This window comes from Elephantulus edwardii, unplaced genomic scaffold, assembly GCF_000299155.1.
Source record: "Elephantulus edwardii isolate Elephantulus edwardi_28Jun2011 unplaced genomic scaffold, EleEdw1.0 scaffold00031, whole genome shotgun sequence".
Taxonomy (NCBI): Eukaryota; Metazoa; Chordata; class Mammalia; order Macroscelidea; family Macroscelididae; genus Elephantulus; species Elephantulus edwardii.
Window position 1 is genome coordinate 611,757 of NW_006399781.1, and position 13,256 is coordinate 625,012.

At 44.3% G+C, this 13,256-nt stretch overlaps 1 protein-coding gene across 1 annotated transcript in view; it reads left to right on the forward strand.

Moving 5' to 3' along the window:
* Nucleotides 1-650: 650 nt before the first annotated feature.
* The window catches only part of USP13 (ubiquitin specific peptidase 13 (isopeptidase T-3)), a 203,905-nt gene continuing 191,299 nt past the window's right edge, over nucleotides 651-13,256 (forward strand). The window contains exon 1 of the mRNA XM_006884032.1: nucleotides 651-883. Within this exon, the coding sequence (XP_006884094.1) occupies nucleotides 716-883 (168 nt within the window). The 5' untranslated portion in view covers nucleotides 651-715. The remainder of the gene's footprint in view (nucleotides 884-13,256) is intronic.

Here is a 13,256-nt window from a genome sequence, read left to right on the forward strand (position 1 = left end):
AACGTACCCCTCATCTTTACGGTTGTAGAATATACCTCCATCCTCACTGGACTTTCCCCTATTCGCTGAGCTTTTGATATAAAAAAAAAAGTGAGGAGTCAGTCAACATTGAAATGCAAAGGGCAAATTTAGATTTGGGCCCTCTGTCAGCTTGCAGATTTTGCACATCAAATGTTACCACTACCTAATCCGGCGAAACTGCTCTCAACTAACAGAACAAGGGTTTCTTAGGACCCTTAAAATCCTGCTCTTTGTGTTGGCTGCCTCCGAGTTGCCCCTTTTCCCTGGCTAACGATTTACGATGGAAGGAGGCACCGTGGTCCTTTTCGCACGGCACCTTCCGGCGTGAGCGAGGGGTGTCCCCAGCGCCCGCCCCCTTTCCGAGTGACCCCACCCCGCTCCCGCGCCGAGGACCCTGGCCCTTAGCCCCCGCGCCGAGTCGTAAGAGCCCAGGACCCTCGCAGGCGCCCCCTCCCCGGCGCGCTGCGGCTGGCGCTCCCCAGCGCCCCGCCTGACGCTGCAGCTGTGCCGGCGATTCGCCATTGGATTAAAAATAGCAACGTCCCCCCGCCCCCGCGCCCGCTCCAGGCCCACGGTGCCCGCTCCCGCCCCGCGGCCCCGTCTCCCCGCCCCGCTCGGCTCTGCTCGCCGCCCGCCGCCGACCCCGAGCTCCGGCCCCACTCCGCTCGGCTTCGCTCGAGTGCGCGCCGCGGCCATGCAGCGCCGGGGCGCCCTTTTCGGCATGCCGGGCGGCAGCGGCAGCAGGAAGATGGCTGCAGGCGACATCGGCGAGCTCCTGGTGCCCCACATGCCCACGATCCGCGTGCCCAGGTCCGGGGACCGGGTCTACAAGAACGAGTGCGCCTTCTCCTACGACTCGCCGGTGAGTGAGGCGCGGCCGCGCTCGCGGCGCCCGCGGGAGGGTCGCGGGGCCGGGCTCGGGGGGGCCCGTGGAGCCGCGAGCAGCCCGACTCGACTCTGCGGCACGTGAAGCGGGGCCGGGCGGGGGCGGCGATGCGCAGTGGCCGCGGGGACCTCCTCCTCCGGGCGCGGAGTTGGCTCCGGGGCGCTGCAGTCGGGCAGAGACTTGGTGAGCCTGGCGCTGCATTCTCCCCGCGTGGGGCGCGAGGGCGGCTCTCTGTGCCAGCCCAAAGGGCTCGGATTCCCAGCCGACCGCCCACCACCCGCCAACGTTTGAAAGACAGATCAAATCTTAGACTTCCCGGAGTTTCCCCACACGTCGCAGACCGTGCGTGTCCTCCCCGAGGCGCGGGCAGAGGGCTGATGGGTGGAGGCGTTACACTCCCCCTGGACTCACAGCCCTTTCAGTTCCCGCGACCATTTGCTTGGCCCTGGGATTCCCACTCCGGGACATGCCCGATTTCCTTTCTGAGCCTTCCTTCACCTCCTATTTTCTCCTCACTCTTCTCCCCATCACGATGTTAAAACAACAACTAACACCCCCCCCCCCCTTGGGTTGTCTCCACGCGGGCAGCAGAGATATCGGGGTCTACTGGGTTATGTCTTCCCCCTTCTGCCTCCAATTGAGTCACTTAGACGTATACACACGAGTATAAATTATTAAAAGTTCCGTTCCAACTCTCTTGACTTCGCATATTGGAGAGGGGAGTTAAGAGCCAACACTGCCTTCCAGCCGGGCCCGTTGGTGGGTTTCCACCTGATTATGTGTATGTATGAGTAGGAAAAAGAGGGTAAAGGCTCCTTTGGGAGTCAGAATGGGCTTCAAAGTGACTCAGCTGTCTGGCGTTTATCATGTCTTTTTGAGGACCAGGCTATTTTTATCCACACACTGTAGATCTCATGTGTCACCGACCAGATCCCCATGCTTCAGGAGGTGCATTGATTGCAGCAACTGAGGCAGGTCTCACAATAGACAAATATATTTATCCATTTATGTACAGGAGTTGGAAGGAAAAAAAGTCAACAAACAAAAACAAAGCAAAAAACCTCAAATGAGCTGCACGTTTTCCCAGGCGTCCTTTATTACGTTATGGTTTGGGTTGGCTGTTTTCAAAGCATTTTGCGTTTGGTACAGGTTAAAGTTTAAGAATTAGTATCCTAGGGACATCTGGTGGCCTCGTGCTTAAGGAGTCGCGCTGCCAACACCAAGGCAAGTGGATCATATCCATCAGCAGCTCATTGGGAGAATGATGGGCAATTTCCTTTCCTGATTTCCAGTCTCTGAAAACCTGCAGAAGGGTTAGCAATGAGTCAGTTCTGACTTGACAGAAGACTCCACAGCACCCAACACCTACAGTATTTAGTTTTTCTTTTACCCTAGACAATTGTGGAGATGAACTCTCAGCTATTCGTTGGTTATTGATTTTTTTTCTTTCAAGAAAGATTTGTGTAGAGTGAAGTGAATTTTTTTTTTTTTTTAAAGTTAGCATCGTTATGGCACTACATAAGATCTAATATCAGCAGTTCTGGTCAATCCTTTTGTCCACTAGATATTTTAAAATACCGTTTTCAGATTTTGTGTCCAGCACTGGGAGTAATTCCGACTAATTGCTCTTGAGAGTGCAGGGGAATGACGGATTGTGAATTCCTGGAGGAACAAGGAAAAAATGACCAAAGTTTCTTAGGCTTGCACAGGATGTATTATTAGTAGAATGCCTTTCTCTGTGTTTATTTTGGGTTACTCTTTGAGTTCTGCTTGCAAGCTTTGTTGTTAGCAATTTTTACCATATTATAGAGTGTATGCCAAGTTTTAGGGGGGAAAAAAGGAAAGAAAAAACAAAACTGTTTCTTTTAATTCAACCTCAGACACACATAGTTATTGGGGTCATACTGTGCCAAACATTATTCTAGACATTATTCTTTTTCAGTGTAAAAACATTGGTTTTATTCATATCTCAGTAGTTTCTTGGGGAAGGCTGGACTTATTTACAAGGTTGGTAGATCAGTATGACTCATTATCTGTGTTTCGGAAAGAAAGGAGGTTTTCATAACAAATTTTCTTAAAGTACAGTGTACGATAATTGGAGATCTTTCCTAATGATACTAATTTAACACTACATCAAGAATCCACTAAGGTTAGATTAAACACCTGCTGGGCACCAAAACATACACGCCTGGTTTTAGGAACCGCAGTCTTTAATCTAATCTACAAGTGCTGTGTGACTGTGACAGAGAAGAGACTAGAATCAGATGAATAAAAAAGGAGAAATCTTCCTTTCACTGAATAAATTTTTTAAAAGGTTAAATGTAAAGATGGATGGAAATAAAGGAGACCAGCATTCTAGGCAGGAGAAATTGCATGTGCAAACACATAAAGTGTAAATATTTTATAATTTGCCTGTAATATATTTGGAAGAAATAGACTGATTTGGAAAGTAATGAGAGGTGAGGTCAGAACTAAGTGGAGAGGAAATGATGGAGGAGTTGAATACTTGAAAAAGGATCTTGACTTTATAATGTAACTTACGGAAAGCGAGATTACATGATATGTTTAAAGTGGTGCTGGAGGAAGAAGACTGAATCAACAAATTCTTATTACAGTGCCTAACATCAGGAAAGAATATCATGTTTGGTAAAGTCAAGGGTCAGCAGACACAAGGAGAACCCTCAATGAGAGAGATAGGTCGATACAAAAGCCCTCCAAATAGACTCAAACAAGGATCATGGGAATGGAATGGGATTAGACAACACTTAGTGTGGATATAGTCACTATGATGCAAAATAGATAAATGGCAACCAACACAGCCACTGCTTTGAATAAGGCACCCATGACCGCCTTTGTGGTTCACCTTTGTGGACTATTGAACAGGACAACTTCTGCCTTTCTTGCCACTTCTGGAGCTTAGCCCAGAGCAGGTGCTTAATAACAGTTATTTTTGAATAAGTGAGAGTTTGGGTGTTGTTTTTTTTTTTTTCTTTCTTTTTTTTCCTGTCTACTTCTTTGGCTTCATTCCAGGGCTACCTTTAAAAGTGGATTTTTAGGTTCACTTCCCTCCATCCATGTTGGCTTATCTTGTCAATAAATCTTCCCAGTGGAAAGTTTTCAAGTGTTTGTTAAAATGGTTCTTAATTAAAGTATATCATTTCCATATTGCCACCCCTAGAGCCTTAAGTATCTCTATCAAGTGACAACACGTTTACATGACCACTTATAATTTCTGGAATCTGACCTTCCGAAAGAGTTATTAGATGCCTTTGAGTAACTGCTTCATGAGATGTTTTAGACTAACATTCATGGGGGCCAGTTGCCAGGACTTTCTCCTGCTGGGTGGCTCCGAATTGCCGACCTTGCTGGTAGGAGGGACTTTCACCTTTGTTCTAGTCATCTTAGGCCTCCGGGAACTGGCCTAGTGATTTATTTGTAATGGGAACTCAGTAAATGTTTGGGGAATGTATAAATCACATCATATTATAGACCCTGAAAATCATAAGGATACATATGGGAAACATTTGGAAAAAATTATGTGGATTATCATATAGAATGTGGTGACTTCATTGATTATGGAGAATGGTAAAAGAAGGCAGAGTTTGCATTGTATCCCGGTTTCCCCATTTCTAAAATGACAACAGTACTAAAATAAAATAAATTTAAAAATTCATATGGATGCCTTGGGGATTAACTGAGCTCATATGTAAAGTTTGCCCAGTCAACTAGTAATTACTATATATATATATATATATATATATATATATATTTGCAAGGAGCGCTGGCACAATGGCATAATGGTTACATGTTTACCTGTGACCTGAAAGGCCAGCAGTTCAAGCTCACCAACCACTTTGTGGCAGCCTTTTTTGTTAGGATTTTTGCTTTGGAACCCCTATGGTGGTTGATGGTAATGTGTGCCCTCCAGTTGGAACCGACCTACTTCTGACCCTTCAGTAGGTTTTCAGAGGCAATAAATCACACGGGAGGAGATTTCCCGTTCTTCTCCCATGGAGCAGCTGGTGGATTTGAAGCATGTGCCTTTGATATTGCAGCACAGCTTCTTACCACTAAACTCTCTAGGGCAGTTCTGCTCTGTCCAGTAGGGTCACTGTGAGTCTGAATTGATTAAATGGCTGTGGGTTTGCTTCTTGGGGTGTGCATTTACTAAAAAGGGAAGAAGGAAAATGGAAGGATGGAATTAAAGACAGAAAGTAAGAGTCATGCAGAACTGTAAGCTTGGAAATGTGATTGTTAGGTGTTGTGTAGGAAGTTAGGAGCTGGTGCTACAGTAGTTACAGTGCCTGGCTGCGAAGTAAAGGTTGGTGATTAAAATCCACTGGCTGCTCTGCAAGGGAAGTGTGTGAATCTGCTTCCACAGAGACCCACAGCCTTGGAAAGCCTTCTCTGTCAGATGGAGTTGCTGTGAGTCAGAATGAACTTGACTGCAGGGAGTTTAGTTTTTGGTTTATGTGGAAAATTTGATGGTGTTAAGTGTAGAAATTGTCTCAATTCATACTACTCATAAGCCTTCATAGACCTTCATGCACATGTACTCTCACCTCCATGGTTGTTGAGATTCTCCTTCATCTGAATGTAATTTACTCCACCTCACCTCAGTTACTTCAAGACATACCTGTGTGTTCTTTTGGCAGTCGGCGGGATAGTCAGTACTCTTCTCCAACACCACAACTGAAAGGCATCGATTCTTCTGTCATACTTATTCATTGCCCAGCTCTCAGATGCACAGCATGTGACTGATAAGACCATGGCCTTAATAAGATGCACATTAGAGGTAAGGAAGGCAAAGCTTCATCTCACATACTTAGATGTTGCTATTCCTTGGAAAGGGACATGATGCTAGAAAAGATTGACGGTCATGGAAAGAGAGGAAGACTCTCAAGGAGCTGGATTGACATAAGTGTGTGAGAGATGATAAGGAAGTCACAGGATCTAATGGGGTTCACCTCTGTTGCTCATAGGGTTGCTATGAATCATGCTCGATGGCACCTAACAACGACAATACCTCAGTTTCTAGCTCTCATCTCCAGGAAGGCCAATTTCTGGTTCCTCAGCATTCATGCTCATTTCTGGGTCTTAAATTCATTCTTCGGAATATCAGCGTCTGCATCAGATAGCATCAGTTAATCCTAGTGTGTCTTTAATAATTTACTATAATTTTATTTTCTTCTGCTCATTTAGCGAGCTATTGTAGCCAGATGCTATAATTAAAGAACGGCACGTGGTTTGACTCCACCAGTCTCCCCTCAGGAGCAGGATGGACAGTCTCCTCCTGTGTGATTTACCACCTCTGAAAACCTGCTGGAGGGTCAGCTAGGAGTCTGTTCCAACTTGTCCCACAATTGCTACTCATTTAACTCCTAATTTTAGCGTCTGCTAGGTGTGAGTGAATGCTGGGGTGCAGGAGAGTAAACCTGTTAACTGAAAGTTCGGTGTCTGGAAGCCACTATGTCTTCTTGATGGTAATGGGTTTGATTTTGGTTTGTATAGACACGGTGACTGTTCCAGTGACCTTAAACAGAGCAGAGGCCATGAGGGTGTTACAAGTTTAAGCAAGGTTTCCATCTGTTGCACATAGAATTACTATGAACTGGAGTGGATGGCATCTAACAACAACAGCAACAAGAAGTTCAAGGTGTGGAGCCTTGTGCCAGCGTAAGATTCTGGTACAGAGCTGTGCCTCTCTTGTGCTAATTATGGCCCTACCCTAATATGAGCAGTTTGAACTCCGCCAGCAGTTTAGAACTTGCGCTGTGTCTTATTTTAGCGTTGGGCAACTGAAAGTGCAGATGGAAACAAAGACCTCGGCACATGTGGTTAATTTTGGAAAGGTATCCTAGGGACCAAAGTAGAGTTGTGACAAAGGGAAGCAACGAAAGCCAGTCCACGAGTGAATCATTGAGCTGATTATCAGTAGATAACTATTGCTCTCTTCTCTCAAGCAGGCAAGTCTGAGGATCTTTCTACAATTCCTCAGCATCCCCAGTGGTTCCTATCAGTAGTCACTAGATTAGAAATTAAATCTGGGAAAATTTGAGAATCCAACATTTATTCCGTTAGCTACCAGACAGATGATGTCACAACGAGGTAATGTCACTTCTGAGAAATGCGAGCATGTGATCATGAGAGAATGAGAATGAAAAAAGCACATACAGTTTAATTTTGTTAGTTGCAGATTCTGTGTTTGGGAATTTGCCTGCTTGCTATAGTGTATTTGTAATCCCCAAACCACGGTCATTTCTGTACATACATACATATGGATAGTGCCATGAAAACTTTTGAGTTTTTCAAAGAACATGAACAAGGCACCACATTAACTAGTTGTCAGCAGGGGATTTATGGCTTTATGAAACCTATTACAAGTAAGGAATTCTTAACTTCTGTAACTTCTCTGTGTGTCAAGAAAATAGCTCACTCTCTCTCAGCAAATGGCTTGAAGGGTCATCAGAAGTTACCATGGGTTCTCAGGCCACACTTGGAAAATAAAAAATCAAGTTTCAGCAGCAAAAGTACAACTTGTTACGCCAGTCACATAACTCATCTCACTGCAGCTTTATTTTTGCCTCACGTTCGTGGTGGTTGAAAACTTGGTTGTTATCTTTATCTTGGCTCAGCCATCAAATGTGCAGTTAGGGGTAGGTGAATATGTAGAGTTTGATGGACTCCTTTTGAATAATTTGGAGCTTTTGGTGGTGGAAATTGTTAACTCTTTCATAGGTAAAAGACAGTTGTGATTTCCAAAGGTGATCACAATCCCCTCCTTTATTTATCTATTGAACCTTGGCCTATCCTGTATCATTTCCACCTTCTCGGATACGCTCCATGCTGCTTCCTCAACTTCAGCCCTACTTATTTCCCCACCTCCTTCTTGGTGAATTTGAATTTGATATTATTTATTAATCTTAGGTTTTATTTTTATCAACGTTGTGCCTATGGCTTATAAAGTTCTACAGCATTTCTTATGAAATACTGGTTTTTCTCTATCCACAGAACCACAACTTATTTATCTGATTACTTTGAAACTATTGTTGTAACTCTAAAGCTTATACGACTTTTGGATTTTTTCAGAAAATGAAACTTTCTGTCATCTACCTCTGCCCCACCCTTGCTTCACTGCTCTTACACATTATCCCATCCTCCCATCACTCTTCAGGTCATAATTTTTGTTTAGATCAGTATTCATGAAAGAGGTTTTCCTCAGATGACTTTCAGTTGAGTTCTAAAAGCTAATGGGAAGACAGGCTGTGCGTATGTGTGCATATGAGGATTGACATCTACCTACCCCTGTGTATGTGTCAGCTTGGTTGTGGTTTGTCAATTATGTAATTATGTAATTTGTTAGTCATATGATGATGTATTCATCCTCCATGCTGTGATCTGTTAAGAGCAGCATTCATCTGTGAATTAGGATAAGATGCCATTGTTGTTGTTGTTGTTATGTGCTGTCGAGTCACTTGCAACTCATAGTGACCCTATGTACAAGAGCCCTAAACCCTGCTCTATCCTGTGCCAACCTCACCGTCTCCCAACACACTCACTCCCATCACCCCAATCACAAAATTGATCCATCTCATCAAGGGTCTTCCTCTTCTGTGCCGTCCCTCCACTCTCCCAAACATGATGTCCCTCTCTGAGGACTGGTCCCTCCTTGCAACATGCCCAAAGTATGTCAGATGAAGCTTCAGAATGCTTGCCCCCAAGAAGCAGGCCGGCTTCACCCTCTCCAGGATGAATGTGTTTGTTCTCCTAGCAGTCCATGGTATATTCAACACTCTTCTCCAGCACCACAGCTCAAAGGCATCAATTCTCTTTCTATCATCCCTATTCACTGTCCAACTCTCTGATGCATAGCGTGCATTTGCAAAGACTATGACCTGAATCAGGTGCACCTTAGTCTCCAGCCTGACATCATTGCTCTTCAGTATTTTAGAGAGGTCCCTGACAGCTGACTTTCCCAATGCAATTCATCTCTTGATCCATACCCTTAATTAAATCATAGCTCTGGTCCAATATTAAGGAAGTCATGGCCTGCGTCACCTTTATCTTTTGATACAAGTGAGTGGAGAAGGAGGGAACTGACTACCACCAAGAAGGAAGAGCTGAGAGCAGAGAACCTCATGGACCCAGAAGACAGTTGATGCCAAGACATACGGAGACCTCCAAGGGACCCTGGTCCCACGGATGTTGAAAGGGACTTGCCTCCTTAGGGTAGACATGGATAAAAAGCCTTCCCCAACAGCTGACACCCTGAATTTGAACTTCCTGCTTCTGAAGTTGAGACAGAAGAAATACTGGTTAAAGCCCTCTTGATGTATTATTTCTGTGATAAGCAGCACTAGATAAATAAGATACTCGCTGACATTCATTATGAGGTGATCTGGCAGGCTGTTTCTTTAAGGAACCTTATATTTCAGTGTCTTGACATATAAACATATAGAAATCAGTTTGTTTTTAATTATACCTTATCTTCAGTTGCTGGTGCCTGGGCTTTGGAACTAGTAGCTTCCGTGTGTCTTCAGTGGTGTAGGAGCTCAGACCACCTGTATCCTTCCTATGACGCTTGAACGCTCCATTTCCTGAACACGAGTGATAATTGGTTTCTCTCTGACTTTGGCCTTCACAGCCCTGCCAATGAGTTGGTAAGCCTCAAGCACCTTGTAATAAATCCTTGTTGTTGTTGTTTTGTGCCATCAAGTCATTTGCAACTCATAGCGACCCTATGTACAAGAGCCCTGAACCTTGCTCTATCTTGTGCCAACCTCATTGTGTCAGACACACCTATAACCATTACCTCAATCATTGAATCGATCCATCTCGTCAAGGGTCTTCCTTTCCTGCACTGTCCCTCCACCCTCCCTAGCATGACGTCCCTCTCCAAGGACTGGTCCCTCCTTGCAACATGCCCTAAGTATGTCAGATGAAGCTTCAGTATCCTTGCCTCCAAGGAGCAGCCTGGTTTCACTTTCCCGAAGACAAACCTTTTTGTTCTCCTAGCAGTCTATGGTATATTTAACACTCTTCTCCAGCACCACAGCTCAGAGACATCAATTCTTTTTCTGTCATCCCTAGTCACTGTCCAGCTTTCTGATACATAGCCCGCAATTACAAAGACTATGGCCCGGATCAGGCATACCTTAGTCTCCAGTCTGGTGTCATTGCTGTTCATCCTTGACCTTCTACAGTAAGTGTTTCAGGTCCTCCACAGTTTCAGCAAGCAGGATTTTGTCATCTGCATAACGCAAGTTGTTGATGAATCTTCCTCTAATTCTGATGCAACATTCTTCCTCATATAGCCCAGCATCCCGGATGATCTCTTCTGCCTGTCTGAAATAACTAGTTTCTATTTTCTGACCAAATCTGGGCTGATACAAATAGGTTTTTAAAATCTCTGTGAATTCAGGATAATATCCCATCCTCTCAATTAAGCTCACTAGCCTATGGTCCCAAGATGTTTCTCTGCACTCCTGAGACCTCCTTCGTGGTTGAGTCCAGGCTGGGTTGACAGTGGAGAGTGATGTGGGCTCTGCATTGAAGAGACTTCCACTCATTGGCCTCCTTATAGTTCTTGCTTTATCCTGTCTTGGAGGGGCTTGGAGCTGCCTGTGCTGGAACCTTTTGGAAATTTTGGGAGTGGTTGTCGAATTGGACCTTGGCTTTCCTTTCTGTCCTGGGCTTGTCCCTTTCCCTGGGCTTTCAACATTTAGCCATTAGCATTCCAGCTTTCTAGATTTTGTGGTTGAGCTTTATGTTCTTAAAACAATTTTTTTGCCCGTCACAAAAAACAAACAAACAAATGAAAACAAAACAAAACAATTTTTACCATTCTTATTTAGGGCTTCAGAAAGGGGGGGAAATTGATGTTACAGATAGAATCCTAAAGCCCTACTTTTCTAAACTAACAGTAAAGAAGTTACTCCTTGAGTAAATATTTTTTTTTTAAGTCAGTGGGGGTGGGGAGGGCAAAAAATGTGTAACAATGAATAAGTGAAAATCCAACTTTTCTGTAAACTCTCATTAGAATCACAATTTAAAAAAATAAAATAAAGAAGTTACCCATTGTCTCTTTATGACTTTTAACGTTGTCCCATGTTTAGAGTTCTGGTGTGATGATGCTGGCTCTATCATCATCTGCACACCATGATGAAGCCTTTTTGGGGAAGTTTGTGTTCTCAGCTCAGATTGGATCTGGATGAGTGTGCACTGAATTCTGTCTTCCCTCTGTGTATTCTTGTTTTTGTGGATGGGAGCTCAGTTAAAGGTTGTTGTCGAATCATTCCCTTAGTCCATGGAAATTCCATGTATAACGGCATCAGATTGTTGTGATCCATACAGTTTTCATTGGCTGAAGTAGATGTCCAAGCCTTTCCTTCTTACCCATCTTAGTCTGGAATCTTTTCTGGACCTTGTTAAATATGTTAGCAACTTGTAAACTGTCACTGACAGCACTAGCATGTATTTAGTGTCCCAGGCTACTGTTACCGCATCCTGTCAAGTCAGAACCGATGCAGATCCTCCAGTGGGTTTTTGGAGGCTGTAAATCAGGAGAAGATTACCCATCTTTCTCCTGAGGAGCAGCTGGTGGATTTGAACTGCCTGCCTTTGGGTTGGCAGTGCTATTTCTTACTACTAGCCTAGAAAGTGCAATATTGTCCCCTTTATCTTTAGTGTCAAGTTTCAGAACAGCCTTGCTTTCTGCTATGGCTCAGGCCATCATCATCTGTTGCTGGACTCTGACAGAAGCCTCCTCACTCACTGACCATTTTGCCTTCCTTCCAGCCTGTCTGCCACACAACACTTAGTTACTTTTCTAAAACACAGGGCTTGATCATGTCTCATAATCTTCCACGGTGCCATCCAGACTTTCCTAACATAGCTCATCAAATGAATTTACAGTGTTGATCCAGCTTTCCTGTCTAGCCTCGTCAGTTAACACTAGCTCTCTGCTGACATTCCTTCTGACCCAAGTTCTTCCACTTAGTTTTTCAGGTTTCTCTGCACTCATGCCTCCTTCTGTTTGCCAGGCTTCTTCCTGGACCTGGTCTGGATGTTTCTCCCAGGCCAACACCCTCTGGGGAAGCTCTTCCCTACAGCTAGCTCAGATGATCTCCCAGAAACTTCCCCCAAACTGGCACTTAATTCCTGTTGGTTTAGGTGTTTTTTTCTTTTATAATTTTATATTGGTTTACATATGAAATTCATATACATTGTATTTCATTCATTCCCATTGTGTTTCATACAATCATTCATATAAATCATGCTTTATAAAATCTGTCAGCATTGGTCCAAGCCTGCCATCACCCTATCCTTTCAGGTCCTCATTGGAACTCTCCTAATTCCTCCACCCCCTTCCCTCCACCCACCAAACTCTGCCATCCCAGTGGTTTACCCCCTCCCCTAGACCTTGCCCACTCTAGCCCCTTCTGAACTTTGTGCATCTCTGTCAGGTGGAGTACTGATGCTGAAAGACATGGACTAGCAAAGCTTTTTGAGAATTAGAGACAGGAGCAGAGGGCTCAAAAGCAAACTGTTTATAAACTGCTGATAAGGCTACAATCTTCTTTATTTTCTTTTTTTTTTTAAAATTTTTATTTTATTATTTTTGTGTGAGTGTACCGTCAAATCAGATCTGACTGGTACAGGAGGAGATTGTCCCTCCTTCCCCGGCAGACCATCTGGTGGATTCGAACCGCGTGCCTCTGGGATTGTAGTTGCAGCTCCTTGCCACTAGGCCACCAGAGCTCCCCTTATTTTCTGTTTTTAAAACTTATAAACATATGTTTTATAATAAAGTATTGTGAAAAAGAACCAATACTGTATTTTTATGGAGTGATAAGCTTGGACTTTGAGAAGCCAGGGAAAGTGTCTTGGATACTTGCTGAGTGTTTCACATGTTGTGATTCTCAGTGTCCCAAGGGCCTTTGAGGATGGATCACACATTCTGCCCAGGCATCAGTCTGTCCATCTGTGCTGCTGCTCACAGGTCAATAATTTGGGGTAACCAGCTGGGAACTACCCTTACGAACTGGGGAGAGACAAGAGCATCTATTTTTAGGGCTGGCACAACATGGTAGTGCAACAATGACAAGAATTTTTTTTTTTAAATTTTTTTAAATTTTATTTTTTATTTTTGTGTGCGTGTACCGTCAAATCAGATCTGACTGGTACAGGAGGAGATTGTCCCTCCTTACCCGGCAGAGCATCTGGTGGATTCGAACCCTGCGCCTCTGGGATTGTAGTTGCAGCTCCTTGCCACTAGGCCACCAGAGCTCCCCCTGCATTTGACATTTAATGTATTCCCTCACCCTATGAGTCTTCCACACGTATGACT